Below are 21,784 nucleotides of genomic sequence, written 5' to 3'. Positions count from 1 at the left end.
AACACCTACCCAATGGGGAGCTATCCACACTCAAACTCATCCTTTTCTTTTTAAAATCATTTACAGTAAAAGTAGTGTTCCTATTTCTTGTGGCTACAGTGTTATTTATAAGACCAGGGTGTATTGCCATCACCTGGGAGTGAAACAGAAGCTGTGAAAGTTTAGGCTCCTCATACATAAACACATCCCAGCTGGAACTGAGGGCAAAATTCTTTGGCCAATTAAACAAGGCAGCTGCTCCCACTGCTAAAATGTGGATATTAATTGTGCTGCTACATTTCAGGTGTAACTTGAAGTTTCATTTCAGGTGAAACTTCTCATCATTTGGTTGACTGACCAATTTTGTGCATCACAGTTGCTCCTGTTCTTACCACAAGCAGAAAAAGTTTTATTGGTTATTTTGACAGGCCATATCACTCAGCAGGTGCTGCAGAACTATTAGAAAGCCATGGCTTGAAGCATTTCCCTGAGATACAATTATTGAGGGTCAAGGGAACTGAACGAGGTACTAAACATACAGACACAAAGAGCTGATCTCAAAGGGAGGGAGAGAGGGTGTGTGACACAGGAAAAGTACTCAGAGCAGATGTCCAGAGCAGCCTCCTTCCCCAGCAAAGCACATTCTGAAACCCATGGAACACTCACCCAGACATATGAGCCCTCTTCAAGACAGGCTCACATTTCACAATTCTCTGCCAAAAGCAGCATTTTCTGTTACATTTTCAAGAGTAATGTGTACCAACAACACTCAAACAAAACATGAGCTCTGTACCACCATTCTGCAGATACATTCAGAGTATTTTTCCCCCATACAGTTCAGGAGCACCCTGTGTGCTTCCATCAGCTTTTTGTTATTGTTCTGCAAGCATTTTATAAATCACAGTCCTAGGTTATTTTATCACATACAAGACATCTCTTCCAGCCAGCTGTCCCAGAAAACCAGGCACACTGAAATCTTATCAGGAGAAGGCAAGATAGCATGACAGGACAGCAGAGACAAAAGCATTGTTCAGTGATCAAACTGGTGAATTGCTGGTCACCACATGGAGCACAAACAGAGCTGACAGAGCCACCAGGATGAATGGCAATACATTAATGTTATGTGCCCTATCCTTTCAGTAAGCTAAATGGTCACTTCTATCACTGGCATTATTTGTATGTTTTACAACTGGATATTTGCATACATTGACTTTCAAATTTAAAAACAGGCAGCCAAAGAAAAGAAGCCCTCTGTTTAGAAGGGGTGAAAAAAACCCCAATCCTCCCTTCACTTCACATGACTCTTACTACCTTTGTTTCTGGCTGTAAACAATCTCATCCCAAACTCACCTTGTTAGCCAGCATTTGTTGTTGAGCCTCAATTTGCTGCTGTTGGCGTGATGCCATTTCCTGAAGTTCAGCCAGTGTCATATCCATCCTTGGGGCACTTACCTGTCAAAAAAATCCAAAGCATGCTAAGCCTAGAATTTGTAATTTGGCTAGCACTTAATAGAGCTACTGCAGAAAAGTATGATAAAAATCTTTCAAACAAAAAACCCAACTGAACAGCCAATAAAATAATTGGAGAGACACAGTATCTTTTAATGGTAACACAAATAATCATAAGCTCATACACATGTGTAGCCCAATCCAACAACTCACAGAAAATGACATCTTTTGGAACATTAATGTTTCTAGCAGCAAAATCCCAGCAGCATTTTCAAGAGGCATTTCAGAGCCCTTTATAATTCAGCTCAGCATGAATCAGCTTTGACTGACTGAGCCCAGAATGCTCAGCATGTGGCAGCATGGATCTGTGCTTGTAGGTGTATCACTACAATTTGAAGCACTTCCATGTAAGCTGAAGAAAATAGAAAGTTTAAATATAGCTGGGCAGGAGGGAAAACACCACTCTCAAAGACAGCATTATTCTTGGTTGTCTGTTCAGATATTTCCTGAGTCTAGATTCAATCTTACATCCATAATATTACGGTGCAAGAGTGGTAGACAATGGATTCAATGCTGAAACAGTAACTGGTGTCAACTGGAAGTCTGGAGCTAGGGATCTTTGACAAAACTGCAAAAAAAAAAAACCCCAAACTGAAGTAATATGAGAAAAGAATTTTGATGAAAGGAGAGAAGGGGAAGTATGGTGCATTTGTGGCTCTGAGATCACCTGTACAAGCACAGCTATGGCAGCCCACAGATCTGGTGACATCCTGGAAACTGAAATCCAGGATGGTAACTGCTAGAGGCTTTGTGTCTATTTTAGAATAGTCATTACCAGCCTCTCATTTCTTTCCCTGGCACTATTTGCACCTGTATCTCCAAAGAGGGAAAGCCTCCATTTTCACTATAATGGTAATTAATTCTTCCAGAGGCCTGTGGGTGCTAAGTGTCATGACATGTTCACCACCTTCCTCCACACAGCCACTGTGCAAGGGACATCCTCTGGATCTTTAGGGACATTGTCACTTTTTAGATCACTATAGATGACTTCCAGCACTGCTAATTCTCTCAGGTACTGGATACCTTCATGCATGGTTCACTTTCCTTGGAATTTACAGGATCTTCCTTAAGTGACACCTTGCCCTCACACTTGAGAGTAGCCATGTCCAGAAACTGCAAATTACTGTTTTCCAATACTTCTTTCAATTTCCTGATTTCTGGCAAGAGATCCCAGCTGTTGGGGCTTCATGACCATCCAAGTGCTGACAGTCAGCCCCACTAGCCCAGCACTGAAGCAGCCAGGCAGAAATCTGCTCACATGGCTGGCAGCTGTAATCTTTTCACAAGTCTTGAGGTCAAGGACTGAGTAACTTTGTCTCCTGTCTCACTCCTTGCAATTTCTTTTTTGAAGGGCTGGCTTCTTTATCTGAACCCTGCTCTCCCTTATTCTCCTTTTTCCTCCCTTTCCAACCAATGATAGATGACAGCTTACTTTGTCCATTTCCATTTTTTTTTCACCACTGGGGCAATTATGGTGGTGTGAGTGCCTGTCTCAGCCATAGTGTCCTCAAACACAGTTTGGGTTCCTGCCTCACCTACAGTGCTCTGAGCACTGGACTGTGGCTCACAGACCAGGCCCCAGAACAGGGTGAGACACTGCTGGTTTTCACTGGGCTGGGCAAGGCACCCTTCTCTCAGCTGACATATCAGTTTGGGTTCACTGATTACCTGTTCAGGTGTAAAGTCCCAGGCATTGGGAGGTGAAAACCACCCCAGGCACGTGCCCAAGTCCTTCCACACAACCCTGCCACCCAGGAACTGGGTACCTCAGAGCACATCTCAGTATCTCCTCACCTAAAGTTTGCTTTCTTTTACACCCACATGACACTGAATTCCACAAACCCCACAGGGTGCCAACAGTATTAGTTAATATTAACAGTATTAAACAGCTTATATGTGGATGAGCAAAGACCATGGGAGCCTGCATTTTAAAAGCATTCACATCAATCTCAGGCAGGGAGAGACAAGACAGCTCCCCCAGTGTAGCAAGGTCATCAGTGTGAGGGCAAAGCACAGAGTCATTGTTTATGTAAATATGTTCCCAAACTCAGAAAAAAAGATAAGCAGTGCAGCTGACAAACTCTGTGTCCCACACAGGAGTTTGATGTTGGTAACTAAAAAGTATTTATTTATATAAATATATATACATATATATATAAACTGCTTTTGTCTCACCCCAGTTCAGAGACCAGAAAGAACTATAGCTGGTTGACCTTGGCTGAATTCCAGGTGCCCACCAAGCTGCTCTACCACTCCCCTTCCCAGCAGGACAGGGCAGAGAGAATAAGCTGGAAAACAACTCCTAGGCTGAGAAAAGGCAGTTTAGTAAAGCAAAGGCAAAAAAAAGTTTGTTAAAGCAAGCAAAGACAAACCAGTTTATTCTCTACCTATCAGAGAGTGATGTCCAGCCACTTCCCAGGAGGCAGGGCTTCAGCACAGGAAGCAGTTGCTCCAGGAGGCAAATGTTGGAAAATAACAAATGTTCCCCTGTTCCTCCTCCTTCCCTTGGCTTTTGTATCTCAGCTGACGCCACACACCAGGGAATATCCCTTTGGTCACTTTGGGTCAGCTGGTGTGGCTGTGTCCCCTCCCAGGACCCTGCCCACTGCCAGCCCTTGATGTGGGGGGAATGTTGGGGCAGTGCTGATGCTGTGCCAGCCCTGCTCAGCAGTAGCCAAAACTCTGGAGTGTTATCAGCACCCTTGTGGCTGCCAATGCAAAGCACAGCACTGGGAGGGAGGGCTGCTGTGGGAAAATGAACTCCAGCTCAGTCACTGCATGCAGCACTCACCCCATTCTCTATCCTTCGATCACCAGGCACTTTCACACCATTTCTTTTGAAGGCTGGATCTTGAGATCTTTGTCCAGACCCTAGACAAAAACAGATGTAAGGTAATGTAAGATTTTTCTTATCCTTTTAGACATAGCTTTCAGTACAAAAGGAGAATCAGAATAATAATTTTGGAGTAGAATCTGAATACTTGTTCTTATATGTTTACTACCAAGATGAATTTAAGTGATGACACAACACATTTTCTAGAAAGATTTCTGTTCAGTGTCAACTTTTATTTGAAAGTATAGCTCTGTTCAAAAATACAGACAAACAAAACCAGCTTAACCAATACCAGCCTATTTCAGTTTTCATCCTGTGGCAAACAGGCAGTCAGCCCCTACTAAATGTGCATTATAGTTTAAAAGCACTTTTTTTTCTTCTTCCTGGCAGTCATTATGTCAGTAAAGATGCTGCTTAACTAGAACCCTACTTTATTCCCATCAAATCATGTGCAAATAATGCTCAGATGCCCAATACCAATCTCATTGATTTCCCTGTGGAACATAAGTGTACTACTGGACAAAGCCACGCCTGATACTTCCTTGTCCATTTGATTCCTATTGAACTCAAAGTTGAAATTTATTGGCAATGCTGTGGCAAATAAAATGACAATCTTAATACTACAGGCACCCTGGACTTGAAAAAATACATTTTGACACCTAAACTGCTCTGCAAGATCTTTAGCAGGTAGAAATGGCACAGCTTTAGCTTTTCATGCACTCATTCTATCACCAGTATGCATTTCAAATATTGAGATACAGTCAGACATCTAAAATATGCAGGGTACTATGCCACTTAACAAATTCAGTATTTCCAACACTGAGGAATATTACCAAGGACGAAAACAGAAAAGGGGGAGGAAGAAGAATCTGGTAGATTGATTTAAAGGTAAAAGTGAAAGATTTTACTGAAGAGATGAATATGGGGATACACAGAAAACCCATGAAAAGCTGAAAGTAATTTCCTTTACAGGAAATTTCAATTTACAATGAGAATTATATTCTCAGAGAACTTCACCAGGCAGTTCATTTCATGCGAATCCTAAAACTAACACAAATGTGTAGGAGAAACTTTGAAGAGCTCTATCTTTGCCCAGCATGCCAAGTTTACCACCCTGGTAAAGTATTATCCAGGTGAATAATGACCCAAATGGGCAACAGTTCGATTTGAAGAGCAGCGCAAAATTTATATTTCTATATTTATTTAATTCCTATATTTAAAAGAAGAGATCATCACAGATTTCAAGATATTTTGCTGGAGAAAATATATTTAACACAGCATGCCCTTGGATGCTTTGGTGATAACCAGCTCTAGAAAACCTGCAGAAACTTCAATTGGGATTTACTATTCCCAGCTATAGAAAGGGAAGATGAAGCCTTTACAAAGACTAACCAACAGTCGGACAAAAAAAGCCTGCAACACCTACTGGCTATGAACATTAATAAATAACACACACAAGTTGTTTCCTTAACCTTGAAGGATGAAACAGAACTTGAAGAGATGAAGCACTGAGGTGAGCACCTACCAGCCTCGCGGCAGGGCGAGCGCTCGTGGCGCAGGAAGAACCGCACCTCGCTCCTCTGCATTCCAAACCTCTGCAGAACATCCAGCATCCGCTCGTTGTCGCCCACGGGGCGCTCTGGAAAGGTAAAAAACCTTTAAGTGTGGCACAGTCGTGTGTTCTGAAAAACCCCTTCACTCAGGATTTTCTCCTGAGAAGCCTCAGAGAACAAGGAAAATAATTCTTATCTCATTTGCTTCTCCTGTGTCGTGCTCAAGTGTGGAATGTGTTTGGAGATTGTTTCATTGGTTTCATTGTTTTGACTCAATGGCCAATCAGTGTCAAGCCAATTCCAAGAGTCAAAAGTTTTCATTATTATCTTTTTAGCCTTCTGTAAGTATCCTTTCTGTATTCTTTAGATTTAGTATTCTTTAATATAATATAGTATCATAAAATAATAAATTAGCCTTCTGAGAACATGGAGGCAGATTCATCATTCATTCCTTCCTAGGGGGCAACCCAAATACAATAACAGTTAACTGCTCCATCCCACCATAGCTTGGGCCCACACCAAACCAAAAATGTCTGTCACCTGAACACTGTGAGTGCACAGATGTAGTGAGTGCACACAACACCTGCCCTCATCCAAGGGATTTCTACTTTTCTCTTAAGAAGCCACTGCATTGCTCCTTGCTTCTGAAACTAAATAAACATGTCTGAACAGCAGCCCTGGAAAAGTCCACTCCTGAAGGGAAAAGCTGAGGCACAGGCTGTGAGAAAAAAAAACAGGGAATTCAGGGCTTTCAGTTCTAGTGTCCTCCTTTTGCATGTGAAAATCACCTTACCCACCCACCAGCAGGAAATGTGCTGTTGTACCTTTCACTCCTCTTCTGTGGCACCTCAGACAAACTCATCCCTTAGTCACTCCCACCCTCTCCTCAAGGGCGCTGCTGCCACCATTCCTACAGGGACACTTCCACTTCCTAATTCCACGAGGACGAAGAGAGATGCAAAGATAGACTCTCAGGGAAGAGGAATCCTTTGTCGCAGACATTTTTTCACAGAAATCCTTTCTTTCAGATTTGTTTATCTTCTGGGAAGCAGAGGCCCCAGAAAGAGAATGTAAACAATGATTATCAGCTGCTGTGAAATGCAATAGGATGCACCTGTGATTGGTTCATGTTCCACGTGTACCATTAAGAGCCAATCACAGGGCAAGCTCTCTGGAACACAGGGACAGAGAACTCTCTTGTTTGTGGATTCTTTCTATTCTTAGCTTAGCAAGCCTCTGCAACTTCTCTCTTTATTCCTATTAGTATAGTAATAATGTATTATATAGCATATATCAATAAATCCAGCCTTCTGATCAAGAAACAAGATTCTCGTCCTTCTCTCTCACCCCCAGCGACCTCCTCAGGTCGCTGTAATAATCCTTCTGTAGAGAACCAAGAGAGATGCAAAGACACTCTCAGGGAAGAGGAATCCTTCTCTTGAGAAGGAAGAAAGCTGCAAAGACAGACTCTCAGGGAAGAGGAATCCTTCTGTAGAGAACCAAGAGAGATGCAAAGACACTCTCAGGGAAGAGGAATCCTTCTCCCAACGCTGGATGGCAGCCCTTGCATTCAAGCTCAGGCAGGAGCACTCACAGCCTGGAGAGGCTGCCTGGCAGCAGGGCTGATGCTCAGTGTGCCAGCACAGCTCCTGTCACTTCAAGTGTTCTCCCACAGCTCCTGTCAGACACAGATCCAGCTCATTGTTTTGGACAGCAGATTTCATGAACTTCATACGACATGCATTTTGAAAGGCCTGTTTCTGATAAACCTTGAAAAGCTGAACTACTTTGGATTCACAGCTCAAAGTAAAAAAAGGATCAGACAGTGAAAAGTGAGCCCAGTAAGAACTTGCCATTTCCTTTCAAATAACTGTGATGGAAAAGTTACATGCACAAATTCTACTGAATTTCTTTTCCTGCTTTTATCCCCAAGCTCAGGATTCAGTCATTTAAGTAATTTTTAAGCCTTACTTGCTGCCTTTTGATAATAGAAAAAACCCAGTGTGAATCTAAATCTACCACTACTCCTCCCTTTCTGTTATTACCATTCTTTAAAAATTTACATGTATCACAACCAGACACTCACAGCCAGAATATAAATAGAATTAATTATTGGTCTCCGAATCTTTACATCAAAGCAGTTTCTTTTGTTATTCTAGATGTTTTACCATCAATTTTTCTGCCTATTTTATATGTGATGGCAACAGTGTGGTCAATATATCACAGTAGTGAATTTATATAGCCAGGATGTATCTTCTAACAGCATTGGGGCTCATGGTCATGTTTGGACCCATTTGTGCTGGATGCCAGACAAGCAGAAGATATTGTTCCTGGCCTGAGAAATAAAGACAAGCAAACAAAGAATGAAATTAAATACCACCATTTTTGCACCAGTTTCATTTTTCCTGACATTGCTTTTGTTGGTGGTTTCCTTTCATTTTTTTTTTTAAGCAAGGGGAGGGGAAAGAGAGAAAAAAGAAATCAGAGTAGTTCATTCATATTCAATAAAGTCTTTCAAAAAGTCACTGTCTTAATATGAAATCATCTTTTCAGCAGGAAAAATCGTTGGCACTAAGTATAAATGTTTTCAGTTCCATTAGAAAAGGAGCTGCTAACATGTTTGCAGTATGTGGAAAGCTCTTTTCAACATAAAAGTGTTTCTTTAAATGAAAATGCTGCAGCTGTGCTCAAGCAATCTAGGAAGGAGAATTTCTGGAGTGACTGTCAGAAGAGATTAGCTCTACAGAATAAGCAAGTAGGTCACTGTTACAGAAAAAGCTGTCTCTTGGCGGTTACTTGTCTAGACAGCAGAAAACATTCCTCATCTGCTAAACCTTAATTCAAGGGAAAAAAGGGAAAAAAACACAACAACAAAAAAAAAAAAAATCAACAGCACCACTGGCAGATTTTTGTCTTAAAGGCTATACAGCAGGCTTATGAGGCAGATTTCTAGCAGCTCAGCAATACTTCAGCAGAAACTCTATAATCAAGGGAGATGCCCTTTACACAAGGATTCTGTCAATACCACTCACTGGCTTCAGAGGAAGGTCAAAGAGATTTTCAAATACCAAACAAATGTACATTTGGAAAGCTCAAGAAGAATGGACAATCAGTTTTGGTTTTTTTTTTTCCTGTCTGTCTCATAGAGAGAAAAAAAAGGAGATCTTTATACATGCACTCCTTTTGGCTGCTTTCCACAGTAGGCAAGGTAACTGTCTAACAGAATTCGGATAATAATAGGAAGGTTAAGAAATTTTGCCTTGATATTCACCAAATTTCAAGCAAAACTAGGAGGACAGGGAGAGTAGTAAACTTATCCCCTTCAGGGAGCAAAGTGCCTCCAGCACAGTTGCAGCAATCTTTCAAAGAAGACTTAATAAGGTCTGACAATAGAAGCTAAAATTCCTGAGCAAGTGTCAGAAGAAGAAAGAAACAAGTGATGTAAGAAGGATCCCAGTAATTGAAGTCTGAGAAGTCGTTTTCCAACACAAATCTCTTGTTTCTACCCCCAGAGGTTAGCTGTCCTGCACCATGTTTGTTTCAAAGCAGTTGAATTTGTTCAGTGTAATATGCAAACAAAACAGAAATCATGGTTAATCCTGGCAGAATAAGATGGAAAACTTTGCTGACATCGAAAATGAGATTAGCAAAAAGCTAAAAGTATTTCTCTCCCTCACTGCCTCCTCCCCTTGCCAAAAAAATTCCTAAATATACATGAAAACATCTTGCAAATGCTTGTTGCTGGATGCTACACAGATGCTCAAGACACATTTCATCCAAAGCAACATGCATGAATGCAGTACTCAAATCTTTTAATGCTATTGAGATAAATGCATTTTTGTTAACAGTACAACTGGGAACTGTATTTGGAACTCCAGCAACTGCTGAGCCCTGCCCTTGGGTCACAACAACCCCAAACAGAGCTCCTGGCTGGGGGCAGAGGGGCTGGAAAACTGCCCAGTGGAAAAGGACCTGGGGGTGCTGGTCAACAGCAGCTGAACATGAGCCAGGGTGTCCAAGCAGGCCACTGACCTGCTGGCCTGTGTCAGCAATGATGAGGGCAGCAGGAGCAGGGCAGGGATTGTCCTCCTGTGCTCAGCACTGCTGAGGCCACACCTCGAGAGCTGGGTCCAGTTCTGGGCCATCACTGCAAGAAGGACACGGAGGCGCTGGAGAGAGCAGGGCCATGGAGCTGGGGAAGGGGCTGGAGCATGAGTCTGATGAGGAGCAACTGAGGTTGTTCAGCCTGGAGAAAAGACTCAGGGGAGACCTTATCACACTCACAGTTCCCTGAAAGGAGCTTGCAGCCAGGTGGGGGTCGGCCTCTTCTCCCAGGTAACTGCACCAGGGGAGGGTAAGGTTGGACACCAGGAAGAATTTCTGCACTTGAAGGTTGGTTAACCATTTGAACAGGCTTCCCAGGGAGGTGGTGGAGTCACCATCCCTGGAAATGTTCAGGAGACAGATGGACACAGCACTTAGTGCCATGGTCTAGTTGGCATAGTGGTGTTTGGGCAAAGGCTGGCTCAATGATCTTGTAAAACTTTTCACTGTAAAAAGGGACAAAATATTTTTTGTCTTAGGTATCTGTTCTTGTGTGTCTCATGATGTCTCTGCAAGACTCATCTCAGGAAAAAATTATCTGCTTCACTTTATGTTTCTGTATCCAGATTATTTTCTTACACCTCCAGCCTCAGAAAGGCTGATAATTTGATGGTATAAATAAAACACCACATAATTTATTTAAAGTTCATTTTTCAGCTTAAGCAGAACATTTGGACCCTAAGTAGTGGCAGACTTCACTTGCCTCTTCCTGGAGGTGCTGTCCTTTGATTTCAGGACAATCTCACTGCCCTTTATAGCAAATGCTACACCACCATCTCAAAAGCCAAGCAAAAATCCAGATTCAGGAAACACAAGAGGAGCTGCCCACTCTGACACAGCCCCAGTTTCAGTACCAACAGGAGAACCCTGTCCCTCACCACAACCACTTGTGCTCTTTAACAGGGTGTGGGCATTAAGGTTAAGTATAAATTCAGTAGTTTTACCTAAACCTTTATTTTACTTCCCTTTCACTGTAGACTTCAGTATTGTGTTGATTCAGACAAAGATGAACAATTAAAATACATTCCTAGAAGATCTCTTTCCACGATGAATTGTTGATTTTATTTTATTATCATTGATGAAGTAAAGCTTCTTTATTTCTAAGGAGAAGAAAAAAATTCTGCTCCATTTTTTAAAGTTAGAAATATTAGAAACATCACACCTCTGTCAGAAGCAAGTAAATATCAAGAGACAACTCAGGTATCTCCTAGCATTAAACAAACATCCATCTCACCAAAGACTTCTTTTAACAGATGTGAGCCTTAGATAACAGCAGAGGAAGACAGAAATATAAGCCCTTATCATCTGACTCTTTTATAATCTTGTTGAAGCATCTCAAAAAGGTTGGCTTAGACATAATTATTTTTCATTACTCAAAATCCTGCCAGGGATTCATCTATCTTATGCCTCTGGATGGCTCCCAGTAGCCAGTGAGTACCATGGAGACAGGAGATAGTCCAGTGTCCTTTCCCATTTAAGCCATGAGACATAAGTAATATTTTAAGGGGTTTTTTTGTTCATATATTCTCCAGTTCCAATGGAGCACAGCAAGTTTGGGAGATCTGAACTCCCAAGATCAGAAGAACATAGAAAAAGAAAAAAGTGACAATGAGCCACATGCACAAACCCCTTTTCCACAGGCTTGAAAGGACAGCCAGAAGTAGCTTCTCCATCCTCCCTGTCACCCAGTTTCTTTAGAGCACTTCACACCAGGGAACTCCCACTACTTCTGCTAACACACTCAATGCAATTGGTAACACTGAAGGTGCCATCAGAAAAAGGAAGTTTTATTTTACTACTGCAAGTGAAAATGGCTGTGGGGTAAAGAAATTGCTTTGAACTAGTCACAGAATTACCAATACTTAGTACCTCAAAATCCCCATAAAGGCTGCTGGAATCCCACTGTGGGGAGGAGGAGGAAGAGAAAAATACTGTCTGACACCCCTCAGACTCATCTGAGTCACAGAAGGGCTGCACAGACACAGAAACATCTCCATGTTCAAGCTCCCTTTTGCTTTTCACTCAGTTTTGCACATGTGACCCTTCTTGCAGGTGGGTTATCACACAGCCAGTGTGATGAAGAAAGCAATGAAATGGCAACGAAGGAACTCTCTGGGACAGGATCACATCTTTCCACATCTGCCCATGTGCCACCTTGTCAGGAGCAGAGGATGCCCAGCAGCTCAGCAGCTGCCAGCCTGACCTACCTGAGCCACACCACACCTCAGCCAGGTGGCACTCGCTCTCCCCAGGCTCCTTGCACAGCTCCACCACATCCCTGCAGGTCGTCTCGGGGGTCACTGGCACCTCGGTGAAGTGCTGCTCGTTGTTACTGAGGTACACGGTCAGAAACATCTGCAGCACACAAAGAAACAGCACGTGGTTACTTTCCAACACAAAGGCAGGCTGCACCTTGGAGTCCCAGCCTGCTGTAAATGCATTCTTTCCCACACAGATAACATCTTATCAACTACAGTGGGTACAATTGTCTAAACAACCCCAAATTTCTTTAAGGTATAAGCAAAAGAGACGCTGCAAAAATAATCTCCTGCTCAACTAAATTACATTGCTGGAGGATTGTGGAGATTCTCAGTTCAATCAAAGAGAATTCTCCCAGGCTTCAGGCCTGGGAAACTTAAGAGAGGAAGAATGTGAAGCCCCAAAACAGATAGCCTTCAAGAAATGATGAGTTAAAACATAGAATGTGAGGCATTTGAAAAAGGCATAGTATTAGGAAACACATAGAGCAATTAATCAGCTAAAACATGGAACACAATGACAGGAAAGAGATAGGGATAGGAGAAGCGATGGGCTAAGCATGATCAGAGCCAACAATGTCAAACTGACCCTAAGAACTTTGCCAAGCCATACAGACCGAGCCAAGTACACCTGGGATTGACCAAATTAGGAAAGAAGTTCAAAAGTTTAAAGAGGAAGACTCATCAGGAGACCCCAGCCCATGATGAAGGCAACCGGAATGACCACCAAGAAGATCCTCAAAAGAAGTGTCCCCGCCCACACTCTGCCTACACCACGCCCCTTATGAATATTCATGCAAAGATATGATTATGTATATGATCTGATGTAATCTTATATCCAAAAATTGTATAAAAGGCCTGCCTTTGTTACGGGAAACTTGGAAATCCATTTTGTGATTTCCCCGACGCGTCGCAATAAAATACCTCCTGCTTATTAGACTTAAGCTGAGTCTCTTAGGCAGTTATTCTCGCCTTGTGGGGCAAAATTCGGCATCAAATGAAAAAAAAGATCTCTCTTTCTGTTCATAGGTATGTACCTTCAGAGTGGGCTATTCATGGTTCACCAAGAGTGTGAAAGGTTTTTACTTTGAGACCAATCAGGTTTCACCTTAGCAATCCTGGTTATAAAAGGATGCCATCTCTTAATAAAGTCTTGCTTTTTCACCTTCTGAATCATGGAGTCATTTCATCTGTCCCTGACTCAACAGTGTCAGAGAATTACTCAGTTTTAAATCTGGACCTGGTGCTCCTTCCTTCCCTCTTCAGGTGATGTTGTCAGAACTCCTCTCACTTTACTACATGTGTATGTACCCTGCAATCATTTGACAAAAGAGGAAGGAACAGTCAACTAGAGTTCACCAAGAGTGAAAAACAATGGTAATTACATCTGGTATAAAAAGCCACCAGAGTTTACCACATAGGTAGTGAAGTGGAAACACAATTTGCATTTTTGTAACACATTTCATAGAAAAGTTCCTAAAAACACAAGTGAACTTGCTGTGCTCTTAGTCTCAGCCCCCAAACCCCGTTCCCAAGAAACCAAGGATATTTTACTTGGCTTCCTCTTCACAACTGGAGAAGGCTCCTTATCTTTGGTTTTTCTGTTTATACACACCACACAGATGTTCTGGCTTGTGTCTTTCCTGCCACAACTACTAAACAAGCACTCTAAAAAGGCAGTGGCCATATCTGATAGAAAACATTGATGATTACTGCCTCTGAGCACCATCTCACTACATGCTATTAACATTAAACTGCTATCAAAGTTTAGCTGCTAGCTAAAAATTAATGTCAGTTCTCTTGAGACCAATTCTCAACTTCAGTCTCAACTGGCTGTTACTCACATGGCCCCCAGCAAGGCAAAAAATATCAAATATATCCAGAAAGCAATTGCTCCACTAAGCATTTGCAACAGCAGCCTATACAATTCAGGATTTTTCATACAGATGGAAAAGGTGCTTTCTCAAGAAAAGATACAAATCCTTGCCTGTCCTCATTTCTAAAGGGCGAATGGGATATACATCCTTAGGAGCAAGAGTTCAAAAGGTCAAAGAGGAGGAAAAGGAGGCAAAATCAAACAAGAGGGGAGAGGTATAAATATCCTTCTAAATGAATTTAAATAATCATTTTTTAAGAGTAACAAAGCCATTCCTACATGCACTATTTTTGTGATTTTGTGTAAATACTATGGAATTAGAGATTTTTAATGCCTTTGCAAAGAGAAATTCAGCTCCATCTGTTTCACAGCTTTAGGAATCTGCTGTTGGAGACTCTCAGGGAATACAACCGTGCACATGCACATTCCTGATGTCTCCAAAGCCTTTCCAGGGCTATTCTGAGTGCCAAGATCCCCTTCAACCCTATATGAGAGAGTGCCTTTACTCTTTTAAAAGCTTTGACAAAAGCACTCCAGACTCTGCACATCTTGTTACACAGACTGCAGGTATGTGACCCACTCCTGGCAGTGCAAACATTTGCAAACAGTGTTTTCTAAACCCTGGCACTACACCAAGAACACACAATTTCTGACCACTGGGTTTGCCCAGCTCCTCAAGACAAAGGTTTCTGATCAATTCCTGAAAACCTTCTACAGATATTCACCGAGAGGAAAAAGCTGAAAGCAAGCTCAACACTGCCTGATGGCTACATTACCCACCCATTTCCTTGGTACTTTATGGGAGGGGAAAAATACCCAAGAAATCAACAAGAAAACCAAACAAAAAGCCAAACTTGGAGCTTGTAAGGAGAGAAAGTAGGAGAGAGAATGTGGAGGTAGGTAAGATCAGTTTACCACACATTTACTATATAGTGAAGATGAGCACAATGGGTTCTGCTGTCGACAGCACAAGGAGGTGGTGACCTAAATTAAGGGACAAAGCTTTCCAAGCAGGAACTCTGACACTTGGCTTTAATCTTTTGTCACAGAACATGTTGCAGTGTTTCTGACTCCCCTAGAGGAGCCTGGCAGTGAAGGATGTCAGTGCAGCCAGGTAAGAATATCTCTCAACCACAATTACTGGGGCAGAAAAGTATAAAATAAAAAAGAAGTTCCCAAATAGATTTACAGCAGTTTTATATAGGTGTGTAAAACATTTCAACTTTTCACATTTAATGCTGTACAACCTTGTATTCAGAACAGGAATGCCATTCAGAAATGGCACAGGCTGTGCGTCTGCAACAACATTTGTTAATTTAAAAGATGAGCTCACAGATGGGAATTAAGAGAAAATTATACAAACCATGGCATTATACACAAAGCAGACCTAATTTGACCCTAGCTGGGCTGTTCACTCTTCAGTGTGCCTGCCTATATCCAGTTGTTAATCCTTGGGATTTAGCAATACAGACACTACACAGGAAGGATCACGAGTTGCCATTTCCATCCACAATGCTCAGGATAATTACTAATACATTAAGCCAAGAGCACTCAGACCTGCTGTGTGGGGCCATTTCTGGGACTTGGGAGTGTCTGCATCACCTCTAGCCCATATACTCTAGAAACCAAGGAAAGGAAAAGCAACCAAACTGCAAATTCCCTAAAAAACATACCTTCAAGTCCTTGGAGTCTAAAGCAACTAAAATGTTATGATACTGATGTTATCTCATCCTGCTTCCCTTCAGCCCCAGAGGCAATGCTGAGATGATCAAGTTCTGTAAGTAGTTGTTCTATTCTTGCACCAAATGGTGTCACATTTGTCACCACCACTGCCTGCTCACCTGCAAGGCCTCCTGGGGTACCCTGGAGCTTAGGGCAAGCTGACCAGAGAGCATCCATCACAGAGATGCCTCTTCCCAGAGAGGTGAAGAAGGGAAAGATGAAGAAGCTGATATGAACCAAACGCCTGCTGTGATTTCTCAGCGCTGCTCATCGCCCTTGGTGGCTCCTGTGCCTGGCACCACCCCAAACTGGGATCCCCAGGACTCACTCCTGCTTCCCTTGGGAATGGCTCAACAGTGCCATTCACTACCCACCCCAGCAGTTAGTTTGTATCACTGTTTTATTGCTGTGTGACAACAAGAAACAAAGGACATGAGCGCTCTCAGGACACTTTGTTCATAAACTGGAATCCTTACATTAAACAGTTTCTCACTCCTCCCTGAAACTGAAGGTGTTAGTTGTATACAAACATCCAGCAATTTCAGGGGGGAAAAAACCAACATACGAAAAATTCTGTTTCAAGCTAGAAACTAGGCATAAATTAAGCACTTGATACAAAAAAAAAAAAAAAAAAAAAAAAACAAGGAAGACAAATTTCAATCAGATGTTGTATTTTTTTTAAAGACAGCATGAAAGCAACTACTGAAACATCTGATAATTCCATATAGCCTTGGATGAGGGTTTTTCTCTCCTTTACAAAAATTGAGTTTTATGAATTCCCAGCACACACACCAAGCATTTTTCGAACAGGACTCAGATCCCTAATTTAAGGTCTAAACTAAAAGATTGCCCTTCTTTTCCCAGCCCAAAACCATGCTCTCTACAGGTACTGAAAAGCTTTAAAACATAAAAGCACTGCAGTACTTTGGCATACTGGGGAGAAGCCAGGGGCGTTGGGAGAAACCAGGGGTGTTGTGCATCTACTGAAGCAGTTCTTTTTAAAATCACATCAGAAATTCCAGCTGACTCTGCTCCAGCTTAGCAAATAGAAGTTTGCAGTTATGGAGGCACCAAATGAGGCAGTTCGATCGGCTGCACCAAGGACACCAGAGGAAGCCCAAGGTCACACGAGCTGAAGCAAGGGAGAGTTTTTTAAGGAATGACTGCAGTGCTTGACTTCCAAACAGCTGGATGGAAAAGCAGAGTACTGAACATAAAGGACTTTGTGTCCCAAAAAAGCCTGACACCTCAGTCACAAATATTGTAAATCAAAAGCGACTCTGACAAACGGAAGAGAGAATGATGGATCTGACTTTATTATTAGAATTATATAGAAGAATAATTCTATATTATTAGAAGGTTAATGAATTACTTTATTATACTACACTATGTACATTTGATTTAAACTGAATTTGCTATGCACTTTTGTTTACAACTGCACAGAATTGCGTTTATTTCTGAATTTTTTTGTGACTGTCTCACTTATACACTTTCTCAGCCCTGATAGGCCAAGGGAATAAAACATCTTTACTTTGGGTAAACAATTTTTATATTGCATTTTACTTCAGCACAACATAGGCACAGCAAGCAAGATAAGAATTGTGTTTTCTTTCTTCTCTGCTTGTTTCATAGTTTTTCTTTGTTTAGAGGGCACGTGAATACTACAAGTCACAAATATTTCAAAAATTCACATTAGTGTGAAGTACAATTTGAGTACCCCCAGCACAAAATGTATCATTTTGCTTCAACTTTTTTATTAATGAAGTCCAACTACAGCCACTAAGTCAGGATTGTAGCACACCCAGGAACAGGAAGGGAGCTTAGTAAGGAAAGCAACCAAAAGAAGGACAGAAGAGGGCATCAATTAAAGAAAATCATGGGCTACTTTATAATCCTCCATCTCTCTCCTGCACATCAAGCAGCCTTACCTTTGCCTGAAAATCTGACCCATTCATTGCTGAGCTCATCAACTGGATCATTTCATATAATTATACAACATTTCATACAATTACAACTATATTAAATACAAAAGTCTCAACATCTGCAAATGCATTTTCAACTGAAAGTAAAATATTTAAGCCCAGCACTTTAACAGAGCTAGCCAATGACCACACTCTATTCTGGCTCCTGCTTTGTTGCCACACAAAACAAAAATTAAAAACAAAGTAATTTTTTTAAAAATCCAAATCCAGAAGAAACCATTTCCAAAAACTAACCTGAGCAAACACAACTCTTATAATTCCCATCCATCCAACAAGATATCATTTCACATCAAAGGCCTTGAACCACTCTTCTCCTTAGATCAGAAGGCCTCAATTATTGATTAAAGTGGGGGGAATAGAAATGCAATTTACTTTTCAGCTTTGATGGTGTTTCTGCAAGGATCAGACTTCTCGTATTCCTTAGTTATTATAAAGCTGATGTCACATCTTTGGAATTAAAAGAGTGCTAAATTGGATACTTTCTAATTCATACACTAATAGCATTCAAGTATTCAGGTTTCAAATATTCAGAAGAACACTCTTATATGGGCCATGATGTAAATTAAAATACACTTAATTAATTCCTGAAACTACCTGAGTTAAAAGGGACACATTTCCCCCCGCCCCACATTTCTAGGGAAAAATCTTAACTCTGATCATAAAATGTCAGCAATGGGCAACAATCAGCAAAACTCAGTCCCTTATAAAACATAATCAAGAAGAGAATATATTACAAAAATAACAACCCTATTTTTCACTATTGTCTGGACTCCTAACTTTATGGAGGCTTCCTGCACAGCATGCACTATACAACACAAACCATGGCATCTATTCACACACTGTTCTTCAGCTTCAAAGCACTTTATGAGCAGGAAGCCATGACACAAGCAAGCAGTTTCCTACTTTACAGGCAGGGAAACTGAGGCACACAAGGAGAAAACAGCAGAGCCAATCCCATTATTTGATAGCCAAAAAGGGAAAACTGCCTCTGGAAAATTTGATTCATTTTGTTACTTTGCATCAGAGCTAATAACATCATTCTGTAGCACATTCTTTATTAGCTGCATTTCAGACTGAAACCTAATCCCTTCAAGCACTCATTACCTGTGTTCAAGATTTTTTTATTTCCATAACACAGCTAAATAATGGTTTTAGCTTACATAACAAATTTTCTCAGCTATCATTTTTAAGGAGGAATTAGAAGTCGTTCTCTTAGGTCTTTTCAATTAATTTACATCTTTTTCTAGGAACTTAAATCCTGAACTAAAATGTAATTTTAGAAGCTAGTTTTAGTTAACTGAAAAACTAGCAACATAGAAATTTTAGAATTAATAGATTAACTATCACATTTTAAGTACAGGTGAGAGAAATAACTGCTTTTACCCACAGTTTAAACTACTACTAAGCCTTCCCTGATAAATACAAAACCCCTCCATACAAAGAGTTTTAAATTTAAGTCTTGCATCTTACCTAGTGGGAGGAATGATGCTGCACCTTCCCAGATGGCTACAGAGAAATCAGTGGCTAAAACAGATATTTTTGCTGACTTGATGCAACTTTCTAAACAACAGAAGACAGCCTGCACAACAGCACATTTTCCTGTTGTGAGAAGCAGCAGTCAGAGCTGGTGCACAGTTACAGCTCTCCATTCAGTGCAAACCATACCACAACAACAGAGCAATTCAGTCATTCTTCTGCATGAACTTCCCCAGACCCTGAAAACCGTCCTTCCACAGGCAACATCCTCCCTAAAGATTAAGGTAAGCAAAAGATTAAGGTAAGCAAAAGATAATAATAGACTTACTAGAACACAGGCACGTGGGATGCCTGCAATCCCTGATCCTTTTCAATGAGGGTTCAAGAGAAATGCAGAGTAAAGTTTAGTGCTTGCCTCCAGCCACACCCAAACACAGAGAGTTCAGCTCTTGCCATCTCCTCACACTCCACTCTGTTTATTCTGCACTGGCTTTGGGCCATAAATATGGGAAAGGAAGTTATGATGCAAGGTAGGTGGAGTACAGTAGGAAGCACCATGGGATTGTTCAGATTATTCCCAGTCTATACAAAGCACAGCCCTTTTCCCTTCTCATTGTATCACAGCAGAAAACAAGACTGAGCTTTTACTCTCAATGGCATGGTATTATTTAAATAACAAACTTACTTAAACAATAAGTTTGTTATGCATTTGTATTTTATCTTTAACAAAAATGTCAAATTTTTCCAGGACTTAAAATACAACGTACATCTATGTGCACTTTGCTGCTTTCAGCTCATTTTTCCATTCCTCATAGAGAAAGCTTTCCCCTTCCTTTTTTTCCTCCTCCCTCTTTTCCTTAGTGTAGAGAGAACAGAATCAAAGCCATCTGCTTATGGTATATGCTAGTTCAAGTGGGCAAAGGCTACAGCACAAATGCCACATTACATTTCTATCAGGCATCTGAATAATCATGATGGGAATCTGAAGAGCTGCAAGGGAAACAGCTCCAAGTTGTGGCCAAGTATTGTTACTGTCTGAAATTAATGGATGGATGTTTGCTCTCATTCTACTTCATGGGCTGCAACCTCAACAACAGAACTCGGCACTGCAGTTCAGACTCACTAATGAGGAATATGCAATAACAATTTTCCTGCCAAATCTTGTAGAAAATCATTATCTTAGATTAGCAATTTTGATTTTGTGAAGTCTATCAGGACTGGTAAACACAGGATTTCTGACCTACATCCTCCCTTCTTTCAGCTGAGCATTATGCACCCAGTCTTTCAGAGCTTTCCAAACAAAGACTTTTACTTTGAACCCAAGCTACATTTTCCAGCTTGACATTTTTCTTCAGGCATTTTCATACACAAGAAAGCAAAAGTCCTCCCACAAGCCAGACACCAGAAAGGTCTATGCAAATAAAGCTCAGTATTTTGGATGAACACTCAGCACAGGAGCAACCTAACTCCCCACTCCTCGGCTGGGCTACCATGTAGGCACAAGGCAAGAAAATCTCAACAGAGGCTTTTAAAGCCACCCATACTTTTACACTGCAAGGATCTACTGCAACATCAGCATTTAGTAGGAAAAAAAAAATCTGAAAGTTTGTAGTGGGTTGACCCTGGCTGGATGCCAGGCTCCCACCAAAGCCTCTCTATCACTCCCCTCTGCAAATGAATGAGGGAGACAAAGTATAATGAAGGACTCATACATTGAGATAAGGAGCTGGAGATCATCCCCCAAATGTCACAGGCAAAAGAGATTCAAATTAGAGATGTTAAATGGATTTGTGATTAAAAAACTCAGAGCATGAAAATAAGTACAGTAAGACCTTTCCCCCACCTTTCCAGCTCTAGCTTGGAAAGAGCAGCAGTAAAGGGAGATGGGAATAGGGATTGTGGTCAGTTCATCACAGGCTGTTCCTGCTGCTGCTCAGGGAGAGGAGTCCTTCCCTGCCACAGTGAGGGTCCCTCCCATGGGATAAAGATCTCCATGAACTTCTCCAGTGTGAGTCCACCACGCCAGGTAAGAGTTCTCCACAAACTGCTACAAGGTTGGTCACTCTTCCAGAGCTCAGTGCTTCAGAGGCACAGCCTGCCCCACAGGTCCTGCCAGGAAACCTGCCCCAGCATGGGCTCCTCTCTCCACAGGTCTGAAGGTCTCCTCCAGGAGCCTCTTCCACCATGGGCCTCCCGCAGGTTCAGAGCCCATTCAGAGCCTCTTCTTCATGCCCCTGCTCCAGTGGGAGTCTCCTCCATGGGCTGCAGGTGGATCTCTGCATCCCCACGGACCTCCAGGAGCTGCAGGGGCACAGGTGCCTCAGCACAGTCTTCACCACAGGCTGCCAGGGAATCTCACTCCCAGTGCCTGGAGCACCTTCTCCTCCTCCTGAGCTGACCTTGGTGTCTGCAGAGCTGTTCCTCTCACATATTCTCACTCGGCTCTTCTCCAGCCATAATTACATCTGCACAATATTTTTTTTTTTGCTTCT

The 21,784-nt window shown here is 41.8% G+C and overlaps 1 protein-coding gene across 3 annotated transcripts in view; it reads right to left on the bottom strand.

The window, feature by feature from the left end:
* Window positions 1–21,784, bottom strand: part of TP53BP2 (tumor protein p53 binding protein 2) — a 58,637-nt gene that overhangs the window by 22,349 nt on the left and 14,504 nt on the right. For all 3 annotated transcript variants that reach the window (XM_058802567.1, XM_058802565.1, XM_058802566.1), the window contains exons 2-5: window positions 12,186–12,333; window positions 5,847–5,960; window positions 4,280–4,359; window positions 1,330–1,431 (exon numbers count right to left, since the gene is read on the bottom strand). In XM_058802567.1, coding sequence (XP_058658550.1) covers window positions 1,330–1,431; window positions 4,280–4,359; window positions 5,847–5,960; window positions 12,186–12,333 — 444 coding nt within the window. The remainder of the gene's footprint in view (window positions 1–1,329; window positions 1,432–4,279; window positions 4,360–5,846; window positions 5,961–12,185; window positions 12,334–21,784) is intronic.

The sequence above is a fragment of the Ammospiza caudacuta genome, chromosome 3 (genome assembly GCF_027887145.1).
Source record: "Ammospiza caudacuta isolate bAmmCau1 chromosome 3, bAmmCau1.pri, whole genome shotgun sequence".
NCBI classification, from domain to species: Eukaryota; Metazoa; Chordata; class Aves; order Passeriformes; family Passerellidae; genus Ammospiza; species Ammospiza caudacuta.
This window is presented reverse-complemented; position numbering and strand designations above follow the sequence as displayed.